Source organism: Oryzias latipes, chromosome 9 (assembly GCF_002234675.1).
Source record: "Oryzias latipes chromosome 9, ASM223467v1".
Classification (NCBI taxonomy): domain Eukaryota; kingdom Metazoa; phylum Chordata; class Actinopteri; order Beloniformes; family Adrianichthyidae; genus Oryzias; species Oryzias latipes.
In genome coordinates this window covers 16,572,920-16,594,902 of record NC_019867.2, presented here as the reverse complement: position 1 = coordinate 16,594,902, position 21,983 = coordinate 16,572,920, and the positions used below count along the sequence as shown (strand labels likewise).

The 21,983-nt window shown below is 37.6% G+C and overlaps 1 protein-coding gene across 8 annotated transcripts in view; it reads left to right on the top strand.

Moving 5' to 3' along the window:
• The window catches only part of LOC100533512 (transient receptor potential cation channel subfamily M member 3), a 134,952-nt gene that overhangs the window by 26,318 nt on the left and 86,651 nt on the right, over nt 1-21,983 (top strand). For all 8 annotated transcript variants that reach the window (XM_020706024.1, XM_020706025.1, XM_020706023.1 and 5 more), the window contains exon 2: nt 21,564-21,643. In XM_020706024.1, coding sequence (XP_020561683.1) covers nt 21,564-21,643 — 80 coding nt within the window. The remainder of the gene's footprint in view (nt 1-21,563; nt 21,644-21,983) is intronic.

Here is a 21,983-nt window from a genome sequence, read left to right as displayed (position 1 = left end):
CAGTATGTCACAGAGCACATGTATGTTAGGTATCTCCAGTGTTAAAGGAATAATAACTGAACAGAATAGTAACAGCTTGGCTTCTTGGCGTGGTTATTAACCCTGAAAACATCAGAGAAATTTTTATTGTCTGGTTGAGATTGCCAGGGTTTCCTCACAGAGCTGGTTGAGTAAAGGAAGGTGAAGGCATCCAGTCTGCTAACCTTGCAAGCCAAACCCTGTAAGCAGCAGAAGCTGAATGAATTAACAGAATTATCAAGAAGAATTGAGAAGTATTTTTTTCCATCTGCTAATGTTGAATGTTTGTATGTGTGGTTGTGTGTTATAAGCTGATTTCCTTTGGTTTATTCAGTTTTTGTGCATTGTGAATATGGTATCCACTCAGTTCTGTAACAACCTTTTTATAGACACTGTTACTGCTTAACAAAGCTCAGCTGGCAGATTTTTTTCCTTGGTTCCATTTAAGCTCTTTAGTAGTAGCAGATTTTGTCCCCAAGAATACACAGCATGTTGGGCTCTTCCAGAATCATATGGTATCATGCCCCCCTGCTTTTTGGCACAAACTTTGTTCCTCTGCAGGGAGAAAAGGGTAAATAATGAAAAAAATATGATGCAACACCAGCTGGACTATGACAGAAGGTTTCCACACTTGTGTTAGTTGGTGTGTGCTTTTGTGTGTAACTGCCGTTACTGCTGATTGTCTGATTATGTGGTTGATGGTGCTGTCCACTGAGGCCCTAATGCCCTGACAGCTAATTTCACTTCCTTTTAATTTAACACTGGCAACAACACATCTAGCATGTGTTCTTGAAAGTAAACCACGGGCAGCATGTCTTCACAACTTTGTTTTATTCATTTACTTTTTGAAAAATAAACTTTGAATTTCCATAAATAACTGTGCAACCTTTAAAAAAAATGTTTCTACTCTCTCAGAAGGAAAAAAAACGTAAGAAGGAAAATTATGCTTTTGTTATTGTCTTCAGTATTTATGCCTATGAAACAGCATTTCTAAATGCTTTTCCCAGACAAGTTGATTATCCTAGAGACAGCCCCAGACAGTGCATTCTGCGGAAAACAATGCTGCCCCTCTGGCAATGATGGTAATCAGCCAGGGGAGGCTGGCCTGTTTGGCTTAATTCAGGTACGTGGTGTTTCCAGAATTAGAATGGGAGGCACAGCCTTCAGCTGTCAGAATCCTCTCTTGTGGAACCAGCTTCCAGCCTGGGATTTACCTCAGGGTTTATCCTTAAATATTCCCCCTTTTAGTTAATGAATTATAGGACTGTTTTCGGTGACCCTAAAAAATAATTTATTATGCTGTCATAAGCCACATCGAATGGGAAATCATCATTACTACTACTGTTAGTATCTCTGATTACTAGCTCGTTTAGCAATAAGCCTGTCCAAAGAGGAATTTCCTAACTTTGATCCTAACTTTGAATGTAGACACTGTCGGCTTTTCTTACATGAGCTGGGAGCCTATTCCATAGGACAGAGGGTTGGTGGCCAAACGCTCTACCCCCAACTTTACTTTTAGAAATTCTGGGAACCACAAGCAGACCAGCATTTTGTGAGTAAAGTGTTCTGTTTGGTGATAAGGCAAAAGATGGGGTCATACCATTTAAGGCCTTATAGGTTAGCAGGAGGATTTTGCACTTCATTCTAGAATCAACTCGGAGACAGTGAAGTGAAACTAACACAGGAGTGATGTGTTCTCTTCTGCTAGTTCCTGCTAACAATCTTGCTGCTGCATTTTGATCAGCCTGAAAACTTTTAGGGCACGCTGCTAGCAAAGAGTTACAGTAATCCAGCCTAGATGTAACAAATGCATGGATGAGTTTTTCAGCATCACTTTTAGATAATATATTTCTGATCTTAGCTATATTGCACAGGAGAAAAAAATGCAGTTTTACAAGCCATATGTGACCCTTAAAAATGATAAATTCTGGTCAAATAAAACCCCTAGGTTTCTAACATTGGAATTGGAGGCCATATTTATGGCATCCAGGGAAACTATCTGATCGGGCAGAGCATCTCTCAGGTATTTAGGACCTAGTACAATGACTTCAGTTTTTTCTGGGTTTAGGAGGAGGCAAATATGGTAAAAGTAATATCACTAAGGCACATATATCTATATTTTTAAAAATTCAAGATTCAAGAAGCTTGATCGTCATTGCAACCACTGATGAGCAGTAAATGCATTAAAAAACAAAGAATGAAAAAGTTTGCTTATGTGCAACATTCTTCTTGTGTTCATCACAAACGTGTCTCTTTAGATAAAATGATGTTTTTAGTTCATTGATTAAAGGACACTTAATCCTGATGGGTATCTGAACACAAGTTCATCTCTTTGTTTACAGTGATCTCCTTCAAAATATATTTTAATTTTGGAAATCTGGCTGAGAAAAACAAACTGGAAGATAGCCACCGATCGTCTTGGTGTCGAATTTTGTCCTAATTATCACATTGTGTCGGCGGCTCTATCAGACTTTGTCCCTGCCTGTTCGTTTACACTTAAACTCCCAGATCACTGTAGCAATTACTTATATACAGGGAGTTTGTTCACTGGTATGAAGATGAATAGAAAGGAACCAGGGTCTGGCAAAGCAACTCGTATTTTTTATGTTTAAAGAGCTTTTTTTTCAATCATCTTTACCCCAAAAAAGTAGAACAAGATGTAAAGAGAGATATAAGCATTGCTACAAGTGTTTTCCCACCTGATTGATAGGGTCATATTTCATGTTTTTTACTTTAGTGTTAATAGGGTGAATGAAAAGCACACAATGATCAGATAACAGTTTGTACCAAAGTCAATAAGTATAATTAACATTGCAATAACTATTAGACGATTTTAAATGCCTTTAAACATTATTTTTACCATTAGATCAAGTTCATTTGAGTTATTTTCCACCTTTTATGGTATGTTGAAAAATTATAAATATGTATGGTATGCTGACATTCATACAGGTAAAAGTTGATTGTTTCAATAAACGTATCTCAATAAACTTTTTGTTTGGTCTGAATGAATAATAAGGGTGAAGCAATATTTTTGCAGACATGTACACAATTTACAGAGTGGAACTTGAGTCTTTTTCTGAGTCTTCCAGTTGGTACAGTATGTGACAAAGTCAGGCTTAGTTTTTTTATTTAGCAATAATCTACTGTACTACTGTAATAATCTGTGTATTTCTGCATATTTTTTCTAAAACAGGCCCTTGAACATAATCTAATTATAATTAAAAATCAAAAAACAAATTAATTTGACATTCAATGACAAAAAACAGTTATTGGTTCTTAGATTATTTTAGAAGAATCAAACATAAAAAAGCTGCAAATGGTGGTAATATGAAGGAATTTTATACTTCTTACTTAGAAATAGTTTTGAAATTGTTATCTAGTACTTCTATGTGGTGTCCTCATTGGATAAAAATGGACTACAAGCACTCCACTCGTTTTAATTTATATGTGATTTATAAATAAATCCTAAATAGACTTGGGTCATTAGAAGAAAATTGTGTCTGCAACAATGTGTTTCCTAAAGTTACGCTTTAAATGTTTGATATAATTCAGAGTTAGTTTTAGTGAGATCATGCTCTAATGGCCTGAGCAAAGCCAAATTGCCTCAAAACGTGAGTCAGCCACTGACTTGTTTAATAGATGAACATTTGCTGTTCTTGTACTATAAAACCTTTTTTTTCCTCCGGTCACACGGCTTTTCATCTCAACCAAAAGCTCCACTGCATGCTAGCATCTTACTAGTGGGATGTAAACATGCAGACCTTAAACTGTCTGGAACCTTTATTTGCTCACTGTTCTAATATGTTGTAAAGTCGTAATAACTGGATAAAAAGTACAGATGGAACTGCTTAGCTGAGGTGTGCCTGGGCAAGTGTGAAAACAGATGGGGAACCTTCATCAATGAACAGAATAAAGGGTGGAACTGTGGACTGCGCACGCACGCAGACCCATTTATACACCTAATTTTTTAGAGAAACTAAGTCATAAAAGGGATTTTACCCCCTATCATTCTTACACGTGCCATACATTTTCTAATTCTACAAGATTTTGCAACCTGGTACACAGCACTTTGTGTCAGCATAAATGTCACCAGACTGTTTGCTTTATCTTGAACAAGTTTGAAGACTTCACAGCGTGCCCACGACCTCCAGAACACAAACTGACAGTTTCACTCTGACTGGAACGTTGCAGGGAAGTGCTTGCGACAGGCATACTGTTCTGACCCTAAAGTTGTACAGTGAACTTACTGTCAAAGCTAAAAACACCACTCAAGTTCTAATTCATCCTAAAAGTGCAAATCATCTTTTTATAAATACAGAAAAAAAAATCAACCTTTTCATTGTCCTAACCATTTTTGGTGTATATTACAAGAACAGGTTTGGAAAAAGTCTGACATTATGCTGCTTTTTCTCTGAAAGTGTAAAGCTTTGTGATTTAATGAGCTGGGGACTGCAGCATCACTGAATCAGAGGGGCATAGAATTATGCCATCTCCCAGTCTTTATCTTTACCAACACAAGCTACACTTGGTGCACTTCTGAAGTATGTAGCAGGGAGTGATAACACACATCTCAGAAGAGGCACACCTTGTTAAAAAGGAAACTAAAGTGGAGTGGCTGAGCTCATCCCATAAAACAGACTTTTTTGCAAACTGAATATGTAATGACAGGAGTGAAAAAAGGTCAATTTTGTATTGAAAGTCGGGTGGCATTTTGACACAAGCACGTCATGCTCGTTTTAGAAAAACTCTGAATTTCTGAAGAAAGGCCATAATGGGTCCACTTTAACATGTCCGATGGCAGTCCTCATTCCATTGCTACGCTCAAGCACAATGGCTACAGTGACAAGTGAGAGCCTGCTCCCACCTGGCTTGTTATAAAGAAAAATGGACCCGCTTTTACCCGGAAAGCACAGTAAGATTAAGTTATTTTGGAAGTTTTTTTAAAATTTACTTTTCAAGTGGCAAAGGCCCTCCTGTTGTGATTAAAAACTCTGAAGTTGCTGCTTCTAAAAAAAAAGAATGTGTTGACAGGCAAAAATAATTTCCAGACTTTTTCTTGATCTCACAGCTCCCCGAAAAACAGAATATGGGAAAGACAAATCTAACAATGTGAAGGGTCCTTGTTTTGTTTGAACAGGTTATGTTTGTGTGGGTCCAGATTTAATGCAACATTAAATCGCAATTCCCCAAAACGAATGCTATCTGCACAGAAACATTGATTTTTATACCCTTTCTGCTTCCTGTGCTGTAAGCTTTCCAAATTTAATGCCTCATTGAAGCCTCAATTCATCTCACACACCACTAAAACCCCACATGGGAGTGGAAAGAAACATATGATCATAGATGGGAGGTGACACAGGAGGAGAAGATACTGTGAGACTTGGAGAAGAAGATACAAATTTAAGCTCAAGTTATAGTTTCAGCCGTTTCTGACCCAAGGTGAGTTATTGATTCTTTGTGCAAACAGAATGTTGATATAGCCTGACTCTTATCGATAAATGTTTAGATACAAGTACTCTGAAGAATACCTTAAAGTCACTGACTGCTCAGTCTTTTAATCAGTTTGTGTCACTGGAAACAGAAATAAAGACAAATTTGAATCCATAAATTATTTGTCCAACATGTTTTTTTTTAATCCTGTTTTTTTTTTAACTTTATGTGAGCACATTTTTTTTTTAGCAAATTATATATAGGAACTTGTGACAGGCAGTCCATGAAGTGTAGGGACACAGCTATGTGTACTCAGCTCAGCGAGACAAGCCTATTACGGCTCTGACAGCTCAATCCTCAAGGTAACAAATCACCCTCATGCTTCTTCCATAGTAAAAGGCATGTCAGAAATATCAACATTCATTTAGCTGATAAACTTTACAGCACAGAAATCTACCCATTTATGTATCAATCTGCATACAATCACATAGCGGTAAATGTCTTATTGTAAAAGACCCACTCCAATGAAAATTGTGTTTTTGGTGTTTTTAACATGTTTTTTTGGCCTTTTTCTCATGATGGAGGACATATATATAAAGAAAATTAAGATCAAAATTGAGTCTCTGAGAATTCCTTTATTGAAATGTTTATGGATCAGGTGCCGATAAAAACCTTCTGTTTGAAAAATGCAGCAACAGAAGTGGGCGGGCCAAAGTGTCTCTGTTCCGCTCCATTCGGATACATCCACTTGCAGACAAATAGATACATAAATGTCTTCATTTTCCTCGTCTGAGCTTATATCTGGCTCACAACTGTACAGTAGGATGGCTCTAACATTGCTCGACAATTTTGTTGCACCGCTAATGTTAGGTTGGGGTTGTGAGCTGTAAGCTAGCAGGAGAGACTGTAAATAAAGGGACGATGGGTTTGAGTGCAGGTTTACTCCCGCCCATAGTCCCGCCCACAACTCACAGGCGAATTTCTGACAAGCTCCTAGTGCTCTGTGTCCTAAAAAACAAGTTTTTTTTTTGTGCCTAAAAACGGCACAACCTTAAGTAACCCTTGTGCTATCCTGGGCACTTTAATGTTGGGAGTTGGGTCATCTAGACCCACTAGACGGTGCGCTGAACCTTTTTTCTTCAATGATTTGTGATCTTCACTGGTGTCCATGGGTTACATGAAATCTATCCACCTTTGTCATTGTAGGAATAACACCTCAATGTAAGGGTGGGGTCATCTAAGATAGCAGAAGGGTTAAAAAAGAATTGGAATGCTTTTAAAATAGATTTAAAAAATAATTGGAGTTGGACTTAAAAATTTAGCACAACACTACTGTCTATAATTTTGTGCTTTGCAAAATTTTTCCCATCTGAATCAAAGCTTTCCAGCGAATTGGGTTTTTAAAACATTTAACCTTGAATTTTCACAGCACTTCTTTTGCTGCCAATAATTGTAGGATTCTGACTGATGTGTAAATACCTCTAGGCAATATTCAAACATCACTACCTTACACAGTCCTGTTTGATGGACAGGAGAAGAAATAACAAGAGAAGACCAAATTCACTTTTGTCAATTCCTGTAATTGAGAAATTAATCTCTGTGTTTGCCATAAGCAAATATTCAATTGTCATTTTGTGGAATTTGCTTTAGTTGTCATGTCTGTGAGATGTCTGTGTGCAAGAGCAGAGGGGGCATTCTTCAGGGAGAGACACTTCTGTTCTCAGATGCATGATGGGAAAACAGCTTCAGGAATCCATACAGGGGGTTTCCTTTAGCTTCCGGCAGTTGTTGTTATAACATCATGACCCGCCAGGATTTTTGTCATCTGCTGAGAGATGGCAAAGGCGACAGATGACGCCTAGAAAGCAAAAGAAAGCATGAGGGAACAGGGACACAATAATGAGTTTCTATGCAGGGGATGGGAGGAGTGATAGTAAGAGAGAACCCTAGAACTCAATGCGTCAGTGGAGTAAGTCAGCGGAAGGATTAAAGGTCATTTTAAGGTGAAAGGCTAAAGGGCCTGAGCTACCCTCTCTTGAAGTCATAGTGCAATAAAAATGCTTTGACCTTTTAACCTCATGGTTTGACCCTTACCCTCATATTTAGATGACAAAGTTTCACTAAGCGTTACCATTTTTACCTTCCTGTACATATAGACACTGAGGTTGTTCATTTTCAACTGATGAGAGTCAAAAACAGAGACAATAGTGACCACTGTGCAGAGTGCTAAATTTGCATAGGTTTGTGAAAAAACGTTTTGGTGAGCCCTCAACAGTTCCTTTATTTATTTATTTTCGGGTGTGAAACAACTCTTATAGCATTGCCAGCAGAGGAAACTTGTCAGCTGTTCCCGCTGTGCTGAAAACAACAGGGAGACAGACAGAGAAGAGACAGAGGCACATTTTGTGCTTTTTGGACCCAGCATTTGCGTGACGATGTTGTGTTTGTGTTGTGTTTCGGACTGTGATAAACTGATATAGCTGCCCATGTTGGCTTCAGTTCAACTGCTATAAAAAGCCAATATAATCTGCTAAATAAATTGATTCATTCTCCATTTTAGTTTGAGTCAAGATCCCGATATGTAAGGGTTAATGGCCGACAAAGTGTGCATTATCACTTTTTCGCTTCGCGTCGGACGGTTCAGGCTTCCACGGCGTGCGTTAAAAAGTGATAATGCATACTTCGTCAGCCATTAACCCACTTATACCACGGTCACTTACAAAAGAAATACATTTGAACCAGTTTTTAGTCCTTAATTCTTGTTTTTCTCTGATTTGTATCGCTTTTTTCACTAAAAGTGTACGATTTTTTACGTGGTGCGGCGCCTTGTCACGCTGCAGTCAAGATTTGGCGATATAAAGCGATATATATATATGCTGATCTTCCCGATGAGTTAAATAAAGCATCAGTTCAAAGAGAAAGTTCACCTCTAACTGGTTGTTTTTGTCCAGATGATGAAGCTAAATGTCTTTTTAGAGAAGCCAGCGCAGTGATCTAGAACATTTATGCTTTGTGACTGGAACTACTTTTTTAGGCATGGTATATCCCTGTGGAATATCACTTTTTAATCCACTCCCAGCAGCCAATCAGAATCGAGTATTCACTCGGACCATGGTATATAAAATATAAAAATATAGAATATGTGACATGAGACTTAAACACCTCTTTAAAGTTTGATCTCTATCGTTTATCTCAGAAAGAAATGGCTCTTCTCTTTCAGTCTGTCATTCGCTTAACTGTCTTAGACTTAAAGCTGCTGGTTCCACAATAGAGTTGAATTATTTAGTCTCAGTGAACAACTGATGATTAAGGCGATAGATACACTTTACATCTGACTGTTTTCAAATTTGAAATGAGACATTTTAGATGTGAGACTGCTTCCTGGTGCAAAGCAGGCTTCCTCGCTGTCGGAGTGCAAGTCTCATTAATGACCCCTCATCGAAATCACAGTGTGAAAGCTGTGTCGGTTTGTGGTGTTAAAAATGAATCATTGGTCATGTATGCTTGATCGAAGGAATGCCATCATAAACTTATAAAAGGCATGAGGAAAAATGAGACCCTGGACAGAGAAAGAAAAATTCCATGAAGGGAGAAAAAAGGGGTCATGGCCAATTAAGACAAGTCTTCATAGCAGAAACTGTTTTATTACAGTTTTTTTCAGCTTCTAAAGTACAGCCCTTTCTTTCTTCTCTCTCTCTCCCACCATTCTTCTTTTCCCACACATACATTTTGGAATTGCCTGTAAGGCAGAAATCAGTGGTCACCCAGAAGCAATTTCACAGCGGATGATCTAAACCACAGCAACACATGAAACTTCATTACAGGACTCTGTAACGAGCCTGCTGTGCACGCATAGACACACACATGACGGGTCACAGTGAACTGCATCATCTTTTGTTGAGCCTTGACTGTGACACTTGGTGATAAAGGTGCAGAGGATAAAGAGGATCTTCTTGCTGCAAGTCTAGAAAAGGCTGTGGTGCGTTTTGCAACAACACTGGATTAACAGACATACAGTTTTACAACATGCAGCCAAAGAAGTTGGTTTTGTATTTGCAGGCATGTGTATATAAAAAAAGACTGATTAATATTTGCTTGGGCTAATTTTTAATGTGTTCGAGCACTCCAAAAGTCCTGGAGCACTGTTTGCAAAAGCTAACCAATCAGAGCAGCACAAGGAAAATAATCCCTCTGGTAAAAGTGCCTTCACCTGCCACATAATATGGGGCAATTTGACTTCTTGTGCAGCCACCTGCATTTTTTTTTTTATAAATCTTAATCTATTTTGGAGGGAGACTCAAGAGACAAACCTTGAACAGACACTGAAACTAGTTTTCTGTGTCTTGCCACCAATTTAGATGCTTTTTGTTTACACCCTATGTGGGCCACATCAGGTGCTCATCACTGAATGAAATCTATGACTGTTTTTGCAGTGACACGCCGAGTCAACAAAGAATGAAAAGTGTAATTTAATAAGGAAATTTGGATTTTGTGTGCAGATGGAATATTCAGTTTGTGACATTTTTTGTTATTTTTCATGGTCTCTGTTGCATGCATTTGCAAGAAAAGAAAACTTGGATGCATTTGACTAACTAACAAAATTTAGTTTTATTTTTTCAAAATGGCCTCCTAGATTTATTTGATTTACTCTACGTTTGTGAGGTCACTGGCTGCTGACTGGTTTAAGTCCAATTCTAATACTCCCGGGCTGAGTGTTTTACAGGTGTTCTTGAATTAGGACACACTTGAACACCTATGAGATTATTTGAGGTCAGGATATGACAAAAACAAACATGTTGTATTACTGCAGCCCAACATAAAAAAGCTTTAAAAAAAACTTGACCTGAATTTGTAAAGTTCACCTTCTTTACAACACCAGTGCAAAAAATAAAATAAAAAAAAAGAAATAAAAATAACAATGCCAACTCTATTTTTTGTCTGCTGTTCCTTCAGGCTACTTCACACAAGTCAATCAAAATGGGCTGAACTGAAATGACAAGTGATCATTAGACTGACAGCAGATAACTGCTGGTTGCAGTGTCTGTCAGTCCTTATTGAGTTATTGCCTCTTTTATCGTTTTTCTTCTCTGCAGGTTTCTCATTTTCTTTCTCTTCATTTTTCTACTCTAGTGTAGACAAAGACAAAAATGTTTATAGTATAACTCAAATCTGCGCGCTGTCAGCTTATTTTTTTTTCCACTTTGTTTGATTGTCATGAGAGATTAAAATTTCTGCTTTCTTTTTTTTCTTTGCTTTTTTTCTTTTTAACATTTTCCACTTCATTTTAACTCTTCTTTTATAGCATTTATAACTTTATTTCTCCCACAAATCCTCCATGTTAAAATACAATTCATGTCACATCCTACCTTGCTACTCTGTATTCCCATTCTGCCTCCACTGTGTTTTCCCTCTTACCACAACCACACACACTTTCCCTTATCGGGTGTATAGCACCTATCTTCCTCCATAATGTTGTCTCCAATGTCGGTCCACTTCTACCTTCTTCTCATCCAGTCAAAATTTAGGCCCCCCCATCCAGCCTCCCTAAAATTTGAACCTGTCCCCTTCTGTCACCGACAGAATGGCTGTGCCAGAATTGATTAGAGCCTGCATGACCAGATGCTCAGCTAGGCTTAGTGCAGGCCTGTGGGAAAGAGAGCTGCTTATTCTAGTCTCAGGAGATGGATCGAAAGCGACGTGGTGCTTAAACAAGCAGGCTTTCTTTCATTACACTCACACTTTCAGGGGATCCTGCACACAGGTTTAACGCTGCGCAGTCTCTTGTAGATGGACGCAGATATGAGCCACATGTTGTACAACATAAGCTTATGCTCTCCGATGCTAATTCAATTTATTAGAAAGCAATGCCGTCATGATCACCTACCGCTAATCAGGATATTTCATTGAGTGGGCAAACATATTATTATACATTTCACAGGAACGTTTATCCTAAATGTATTCCTTATTATTTAGGTGTTTGTGAAAAGGTGCACGACGTTTCAGTAAGGTCTATGATTTCTATTGTCCTTGGTTGGCTGTGCTGTGATTTACTGTACCAATTTGCTTGTTTTGCATATGATGTTGTAGTTGTGCAACAAAAAAAGACAAAAAAAAAGGTCAATGTCAGAACGTCACATGATAAGAATCTTTAATGATTTGTTTTACATTTTGTATTCATTTTGTATTCTTTTTAGCAGGGAACTCGCTGTCCTCCAGTAGACATTTCTGAACAAATACACCGCTGGTGTTAAGTCAACCCCTTTTGCTCATCTAGATCTTAAAAAGGACTGTCTGTACCTTTGCATCCATGTCCACTCTCAGCTTTTTCATCAAAATTTGCTTTGCAAAATTGCTTTGTGCGTTCAGGCAGATCAAGCCTTTTTTTTTTTTATCTTTTACTGTCTTTATCATTCTCTTTGCTTCAAGAATTTTAGTTACCGTACCTGGATATTGCGCTTTTCTCCTTTATCCAACCTCCTCCCGTTGAGTCAATTCTGCCAAACATTTTGGCATCATAACTAAGTCAAACAACAGTGATCAATAATAAAGTGGCATTTGTTCTTTAACTTGTAGTAAAAATGTTGTCCTAACTCTAGTACCCTTCTATTTTAAAAACTTGCTGCCTCAAAATGTAATTAAAATAATCAAAAAATCATAATTTATAAATATGAGAATATCTGTTGTGATCAGTATTGATGAGATGTAGGCGCTGACAAAATTTCCTTTTTTATGAATAAATTTAGTTTTTTTTTTTTATTTTATTTTAGCTCGTATTTGTCTTGTGAGGCAAAAGTCCAAAATATTCCCACCTATCTGCCACCGATGCCTTTTTCTATAAATGAGGTTTGTGAAAAAACAGGATTGTTGTAGGATTGTCCCTCTTTAACATGTTTATACAAATTATTTGTTCAGGTTGACTCAATTGTTTTTTAAAGCAAGGGCTGATGCTATTACATATATGGTAGCAAAAAGGCACAACCAGAGATTACCCATGCTTTCCATGTGTGGATAAATTAGCAAAAGTATTTTTTAGCAACTCCACACGGAGAAATGATGAAATATGTGGGAAACTCACTTTGTATGGATATTGCTTCTAAGATTTGGTGTAGTACATTATTTTTGTGTATGTGTGTGGCTCAGTTCATGTTGTCTTCCAACCCTCCAGAAAAATAAACCCAACGGTTATTTGCGTTTTTGAGTCAGTAAATGTTTCTTCATTCAAGATGCAAAAATGTTTCATTCTCCTCTTACAACAACTCATAGCCCAATCTGTTGCATCCACACCCTTCATCACCATTCATCAAATCACCAGCTTCACCAAAGGGCTTTTCCAAAACCCAGAAAGGCCTGGTAAAAATATGAATTAAAATGGTTCCCACTCACTGGAGCATTGGCAAGATCACGTGTCCTACCATCATTATGTTCTCATCCTACCCCCTTTTCCCCCTGGAGTTTCACCTGTCTTGACCCATTTGCGCAAATGTTATAAGCTCTAGCTCCTTGGCCAACATTTAGCCCTCAAAACACCCCTGTCAGATCCCACAGGCCTGCTTTGAGTCCTTGACTAATGTCAAGCCAACAGTGCCAAGTGCCTCTGCTGGTTCAAGATTTTTGATGAAACCCGGCCAGTTTATTTTCTACATCACAAATAAACTCTTTTTGAAACTGCATTTTTAACGATTTGAATAAAGTAATACTCAGAAATGCAATTTTGATCTTAATTTTCTTATGTCCTCCATCAATAGAAAAATGCTACATCATTTTAAAAACACTAAAAACACAATTTTTATCAAGGGGGTCTCTGAAACCAAATTTTTATATAACAAATAATATTTAATCAAAAATTTACTTCTCGAACTCTGGATTTGATGTCTTCAACAAAGAAATGGTTTGATACGACAATGAGAATGCAGACTTTGTAGAAAAAAAACTAGATCAAATCGGATGAATGGGTTTGTGCCTCGTTCAGAGTATTTTCAGCATTCGATTAGGAATCTGTCACAATGGAACTAAAACTATACTCCTACATATTCATTTATCATTTAAAGTTTAGTTGAAGATTTTCTTTTCTGTAATGGTTTCAGTTGTCTGCACAGACTTTGTTAATTATTGCAGGTGATTTTAATGTGCATGCAAGCGACGACACTGACAGAGATGGTAAAGAACTCAGTCTTGTCCTTGAAACTTTTGGTCTTGCTCAGCATGTGAGTGAACCCATATCAGAGGGAACACAGAGCCTCTGCACCCATAAAGCTGTCAATACTTTAATTATTTCTGTGGTAACTGTTTCTTCTCCTGAGGGTTTTTGTGTCTTAATAGTTCTATCTGTTACTCTCAAAATGACACATGAATTATATAAAAGCGTCATCGTTTATAGAGATCAGGTTTGAATACACCTCTTACTCTAGGTTCAATCATCCGTTGAAATCCCAAAGTAGTGTTTCAAATGCTTTGGAGACTATTACTGTTTTTAAAGTTAAAATGGTTGGACATAGGTCGAATGCACCATGGAGAGATGAGGATTTGGCCAGGGCACAGAAAAGGGTGAGCTGAAGGGTCGAACGGAAGTGGCACAAGTCTGAGCTCCAGGTTCATTATGAGACATGCAAAGAAAAGTTACACATGTTCAATGAGACTTTGTGTAGAACAAGAGAAATGATTTTTTTCTGATATCCCCAACTACTGTCAACAAGTTAACAAACCTTCCCAGCTCCCATTTCTTTAGAACTTGTTTCCATATTCCAGTGCAGAATGTTTGCAAAATGCCTTAATGATGAAATTGTGGGTGTAAAACATGCAATGAACTCCAGAACATAGACAACATTTCGGCAATCACAGACACTGTTAAAGCAGCCTTGATGTGGCACCCACTAGGTTTCTTAAATTTGTGCTGAGTGGCCTGTTACCACCACTCCATCATGTGGTTAACCTCTCAGTGCATTCTGGACCATTTCCAAAGCCTTGAAAACTACAGTCTTCCAGTCTCTCCTAAAGAAGAGCAGTCTTGATACTATTATACTGAGTAGTTGTTGGCCCATCTAAAACCTTCCCTTTGTGGGGAAAATTGTTTAAAAAGTAGTTTAATAACAGTTTTCTCCAGCTAAAAATGTATTTGAATGATTTTAGTCAGGTTTTAGGCTGCATGCCAGCACTATACTTATCAATAAGACGTACAGCATCCACCTGCAAATAGATCCAGCCCATATCTCTGTTTTAGTTCTGTTGGATCTGAGTGCTGCTTTCAATATAGTTGGTAATGTAATTGTACTACTGAAACTCCTATCTTGAAGACATAAAATATGTAGCTGAAATTGAAACCAGTCTCAGACCAAATGGTCTTGACTTATCTTTCAATCCATATGTGATCCTCTAAACCAGCAAATAAGCAATATTAATGTAACCTTCCCCAATTATGCAAGTGACATTCAGATTTATATTTCAGTCACATCAGGTAAATGTGGGCTAATAGATTCACTCTATCCCTGTATCCAACAAGTCACTGGGTAGCAACAGAACAACTGTCCACAACTAAACACAGACATTTGGCCCAAAGACACAAATACAAAGTGTTGACACAACCCCCTTTGCATTTCTTGTAACCTACAAGACAGATCAGAAATCTGAGTGTAATTATGGACATCATGACCATATTACAATTTTAAAAACATTGCCAGCAGATGTATCTTTTCGTGTATTTCTCTACAGTCACAATCTGCTCAATGGACTCCCTGAAAAGTGTTGGAACTCACTCAGAATACTTTTTTCCATGTCCTGACTAAAACAAAGAAGTATGACCACATCAGTCTTTTCTCAGGTCTTTACATTGGCTCCTTGTTGCTGAGAAGACAGACTTTAAAACAGCTCTGCTTTGACCCATATAAACCTCATCAGTGAGAAGCTCTGGGACAGGCTTCTGCTAGTAACTAGTCAGGACTAAACATAGTTTAGCAGCATGTCAGTCTACCAGATCCCGTTGGACAAATTTAATGTCAGTGTTCAAGTCCAGACTAAAAGCCAGTCTTTTTGGATCAGGATCCAGCAGCCAAAGGTCTTTTACCCTTGTCTTTTAACTTTGTTGAAACTGAGTTGAAGATATCATTTTTGATTTTAATGTTTTTAGTTGTGATTTTGTCATTCAGATTTAATTTTTTTTCTTTTGTCTTGTTACCAGAAGACATTTGAGTAGCTGTGAGTGGGAATTATGCTATAGAAAATAAAGTTTATTTGCCTAGAGTGTGTTTAGAATCAGTAATATTACTTGAACTCGAGGTGTAAATCAATAGAATTACATCTAGACTGTAAATTGAGAAGTCAGTAGTTATTTGTTTAACAGCTTGAACAAGATACACAAACCAAGTCAGGATAGTTTTTTTTTTTTACCCAACCATCATTGTTTGTGTGTGTTTACATGTTTTGTAAAACATTTATAGACTACATTAGGCTCTTTATAATACGTGTGCACCTTCTGTCACGTTACCAAGATCCTCCAAGCTGATATGACGGAAGTTTATACCATTGATAAAACCACTGCATTTACTCCAATTATAACGGCTAAATAAAAGAAACGTTGCCCCTTTTACTCAAAACGTGGCTGGTTAATGATCATGTTACTACGATAGTTTGTCTTAAATTCCCCTTTTACTGACAGCACAGTCATTTTCTTGCTTCTTGCACATATAAGAACCGTTTTCACAATATTAAATCAATGAAGGTTACAAATTAGTTCTGACACATGTGATTCAGCTTTAACGCCTACAGGGTATTTAAGGTAACAGGGAGTTGGTTGAACTTTGTTATTAGTTGAGAGTGTTCCCTTTGCAGAAAGGTTGAACTTTTGTATACACTTAAAGGGATTCAAACTCATCAAGTTTAAATTGGATGGTTTACATTGACATAAAGGGATTTATAGGGATTGCTAAGGTTAAATGACGAAACAATGTGGACATTCAGGAATGAGACAAAAAAGAAATTGAAATTTTTAAATTGTGTACAAAAAAAGTTTTATCAAAGTATTTATTTGAAGTTTCGTCAAAATGAAACCCTTTTTATGTTTGCATGAAAAGGTTCATTCAGATTTTGTTGTATTTCTGTGATAGAAGGCTTTTCAGGTCTAAAAGTTCTTGCAAAACCTTTGTTTGGAAGACAATTCCCTAAACCTTTTAAATTTATGAGCTAAACCTAGATAAAAACAATGCCAACAAACTATGAGCTGTGTTTCAGACAAACAGCAAAGCTTTTCATAAGTGCAGCACTTGTTTCAAGTGCCTCGCAGCATGCAGAGGGTTTGGGCTCAGGGGTATTCCTCTAAGAATTGTGAAGGTGTTAAAGCACTAATGCACAACATGTTTACAACAGCCACTTCTTTCTGATAAACCTTCATGTATCTTTTCTTCTTCTATAATAACACTGTCTTATGCATTTTTTGACATTTTAGAAGCGAGTATCACCTTTTTTTTAACCCTCCCACTCATTGGCACACACTGTCGCCAGGTTTGTTAAAACGCCACTTGCCTTCATAAAACAAACAAGTAGCCACAGTAGTGTAAAAATATTGTCTGTTTGTGGTAGTTGTTAAGCAAAAAAAAAAAAAAAAAGGACTCCAGTGAGAAAAATGTCATGCTGCTCTACCTAATAGTCTGTCTTGGCATTCAGACTTCCCCTTGGTCATTGTCTCTGACAGAAATGCAGCTGATGATTGTCCTAAGTTTGATACGTCTTTGAGTGAATGTATGAATGCTTATTCTATTTTTTTGTGCATTATTCCGTGATTGCTGGAAATAAACCATTCCAAATACCAAACCAAATCAAATCAAAATCAAATCAAATAGAGACACACCATCACCATCACGCAAAAATGTTGCAAAGCCGAAGAGACGTAAGCGTCAACATGAACTCCCCAAAACTTGTGAGAATAGGTGTAGACATGCAAACAGTTTGGATGAAAAAAAACTACTGTTGCATGCATAAATGATTGTTAACCCTTTTACTGCCTGCTCAGCCAAACAGTAAAATACATTTTTGAAAACTTAAAAACACTGATTGTGTACTTTACACCCAAGGTGATAAGCAAAAGAAAACACTGTTTTTACTCATTTTTTCCTTAGTGGGATTGTTTAGGGGTTAAAGATGGAATAATTAATGTGTATTCTTTACCCGCTGCTTTGCCAGTGTGTTGGGCCCATAGGAGTTGGGAGGAGTCTATGAAAGACAGCCATTCACTACTGGAACACACTTCTATGATTACACAAGATCACATACATGCACACAAATGCACTCTAGCTATGTTAATTGTCTCTTAGTAGATGTGCTGCCTGCAGAGAGAGAGGATGTCTAATTAAGTTTGTACTGATCAGGTTAAATTAAAGCCTTTTAGTTTGCCTACTGGATGTTTCATCCTAAATCAATGAGAGATGACCATCACGGAAACATTACCACAGAGCTAACAGGTGAGTCTAAAAACTCAAAAACCATTGCATCACTATTTAAAATTATTAATGAGATCTCATCCATTTTTGAGGGAATTAAAATGTATTTGTTTTTTGGAAAAAACATGTGAAAATTTAAATGTTCTTTTTTGACCAGAGATATGCCTTTATTATTTATTCATGTTTTTGCTGTTTCGATTTTTGTACTTGATTATCATAAAGTAAAAAATGTAAGGAGTTTAGAAGAGAAATGTTTGTTGTGTATGCAATTTGGTGCCTTCTTCAGTAGTCATTTCGTACTGTTTCCTAATATAAGTTTATCTGGATTGTTAATGTTTGCTCTCTGGGGATAAATCTTAAAAATGCATCACATCCTTAATTAATACAATTGTTGACACTTGTGAAATTGAGGTGAAATGAAAGCTAAAAAGTGTGAAAACTAGCAGAATTGCCTTTATTTAACCTTCATTAATTAATTGGCAGCAAAGCTAAGCTGATTCTAAATTTGCTGAAAGAAGTAGGAAAACAAAAGCTTAGAGCAATCTAAAGAAAACAAAAATAATTATGGCTGAAGCCTACATTCTACTACATTTCTACTACTACTACCCTTGTCTTTACAATTAAAAAAAAAGTAATTTCAAGAAAATGTTAGAGGGGAAATACAGGTAGGCAATGGCATTATACTGCAGATTGGATGTGGTTCTCAATTCAGCTCCCTGCAAGTGAAAATAACAAAGAGGAGATACAATAGTAAGAGAGGGGGAGGATGGGACAAAGAGAGGAGGCTGGAGGTGGCGAGGTTTGACTGTAATGGAGTCAAGATCCGTAACAGGCTGTCAGATGCTGCCTCAGAAACACACACACACATGCCCAAGACACACTAATAAGAAATGAGCCCCACATTTTACTCAAACAGCTGGTGGGGTGCCTTATGTGTGTGTGTGGGTGTGTAGGTGTGTGTGTGGGTGTTTGCAGGAATGCTCCACTGATAAATGTTAATTATACAATGGAGTGCAGGCCATGTGCCATCTCATCCTACCATGTCAAATCTCATCAACAACAGAAAGGATGGTAAGAAGAAGAGTCAGAGCGGAGTAGAGCTGGATGAGGCAGGAGGAGAGGAGCATCCTGTACAGTAAATCACACCTGCAGAGGAAAAAAAAGAACTATGCAGGAGTCGAAGAGAAGGATATGACCACAGAAAATAAAGGGAATGAAAGTTCTCTAAAAGCTGTTGTGAGTTGTGACCTCGAGTTGTGTTATGTCAGAAAAAAAAATGTTTTGTACTGTCAGGTGTGCATCTAGTTTTCAACCAGTAAAAGCTGGCGGATGAATACGGTTTAAGCATTACAGAGAAAGAATTGGAGGGAGGGGGGCATTGTTTAGGCTTGCTGAGTCATCGTGATTGGGTTGATTTGTAAAAGCCGCCCCCTCACCCCAGAGAGATGGTTAATCGTGGGAAGTGTGGTGTTCGGGTAAGTGTGTCGTCCCAGCCTGATTGTGGAGGGTTTTGCTGTGCCTTGATGTGACAGCGTCAGTCAGGCGGACGGGGCACATGTTGTAGTTGTGACAGTGTGGTAAACCCTGTACAAGCAGCTCTCAGTGTTGCTGGTTGGCAGAAGAGCAAAGGCTTTGAAAAAAATCTTCAGCTCTTTTGTTGTGCTGCGCTTGTGTTTCTGTGTTTTGCTTGTGAGTCTGGTCTGCCTGGCTCTTGGTGAAGGCCTTGTTGTGACATTGGTCCTTCTTTGGACTTTTGATGTTACCACAAACTCTGAGTGGTGCTGTCAACACTAGGGTGCTGCTGGTAAACTAAGTGCCTGGGTGACAGACAGAACAAAACTAGGAAAGAAAAATTACTGTCTCTAGAGTAACATTTATAATAAAGTGGCCTATATTACATGTTTTCTGTTGAGTTTAGCTCAAAAAATACAAAAAAGGAAATTTACCTGAAAATTAAGACTTTAAAAAGACTTTATAAAAACAAGAAAAAAGGAGGTGAGGTAAAAATATTACAACTAATGTTTATAAAAAACTACAGGTAAAAAACATTTTATTTAAACAAAAAAAGGAAAAACAAAACAATATTTGACACCAAAAAAATTGCTTTTGTTAGTGAACGGTCAACAGTGTAAGCTTTCTGAAGTCAAAGCTGACTCCTCTGTTCTGACAATTTTTTTGTGTTGCGGTTTGCTCCATTTAATTGAAAGCAAATATCTTCTGAGTGTGTATGATAATAATAATCTTTTCTATCCTTACCGATAGTCAAACATTTTTAAACCAATGTAGACATTATGTCTGGGCCACAACATTTTTAATATGTACAAAAGCAATGTTGTTTTGCTCCTGTAGCAGCAAAAGCAGCAGTTATTTAAAGGTTGAATATTCTTTTCTTCCTTTTACCAAACATGACCCACATATACAGTATGATCCCAAAGAGCTTTAGGCCAGCCCCATCAGATCAAACGGCAAGACTTCAATAACTTACAAGTACCAAATGTTGGCAGGTAGACTTCAGTCTGGCTTTGATGTGATGTTGTGTGAGCGGAGGAATTTTGTTATCTGGAGGTTAGTGTTTTCATGGACCTTCAGAATTATTAAAAATGTCAGGTTTTAAAACTGATATATTTCATTTTTTTTTCTTTTTTGTGATTATTGATAGTGACCCTAACTATGATTATGAGGTCAGCTGCAAGACTTAATGATAAGTCTGCAAGCCTTTACATATTAAATTGAACATAATCTGAAGATAATTTAAAGGAATGTGAGACTTCAAAAAATTCAACCTGTAAAAACATTTTTTTTACCAAAATGCTGTAAAAATATAGACATTTTCATAACTGCTGATCATAACAAAGATTCAGGTAAACAAAAAGTGTATTTTTAAGAAAAGAAAAAGCAGGTGTTTGATTTTTTTTTTTTAAGCTCAGCTTTGTTTCCTAAAAAGCGTACAGGCATTAGACAATATGGATTTTATTGTTATCAGATTAATCTTTATCAGCTTTGAGAGGTCACACACCACAACAGTTCATGTCCTACATGCCTCTTTATGTTCTTGGAAGGAGTCAATGCATGCTTTGAAACACCACATCTCAAAGCCCTTTGCATGTGTGGATCTTTAGTGTCCTCAGTGTTTTTCTCCCTTGAGAGTGAGCTTTAAATCATACCACCCATATGTCATGAAAATGTTTACACATTGGCCTACTGCTCATGGGATTGTTCAGAGGCTCATACATGCTCAGCTGGCTGCACATGTGAGCATCTAAAGACAAGAGCTCTGACATAATTTACTCTCTCTGTGCGTTTACAGTAAAATCCGCTTTTGCTTTTCTCCCAGCTCTTGATCTGATCCAGTTTGAACTGGAGTGTCTGAATAACACTGAGCATTTGTGTCACTGTCTTCACTGTGTGAACCGTCTCTGAAGGACTGTGCATCTCACGTTTTTGTGTTGGCGCTAGCACATGACAGTTCAAGAGTGCTGTTGTTTACTATTCCTAAACTAGATGTCAATTTTAAAATTCATTTCTTTCATTTGTTTGCTTCTGTGACATGCTTTGTTTATTTAAGAGCACAAGTGGAGGGCTGAGAACAGGTCTCGGCTTCCCGATAATGAAAGCCACTTTGCGCTGTCTGGCTGCTGTTATGTCTTCCTGTTCAGGTGGCATCTAAAACCTCTGCTTTTGTCTTCACAGGCACAGAAGTCATGGATAGAAAGAGCGTTCAGCAAGAGAGAATGTGTCCACATCATAGTGAGCGCCAAAGACCCCCATAGGTGAGTACAGCACCAATGCATAAATACAGTGGCTCAAAAACATTCTACCCAAGTACTTAAACTACATGATGCAACCAAATTATGAGACTCCGGCTTCCTCCCATTGTCCAGAAACATGCTTCATGTTAATTGGTTACTCTAATTTTGTCCATAGGTGTGAATGTGAGACTGCATTGGTGTGTGATTGTGGCTTTGCAACAGACTGGCGACCTGTCCAGGGTGTCCCCTGCCTTCGCCCGCAAGTGGCCGGGATAGGCTACAGATTAGAAGATGAATGAATGAATCAATATATTTAAGTACAAAGAATACAAAATGCATAATGTTTGCTGTTTGTAGGTAT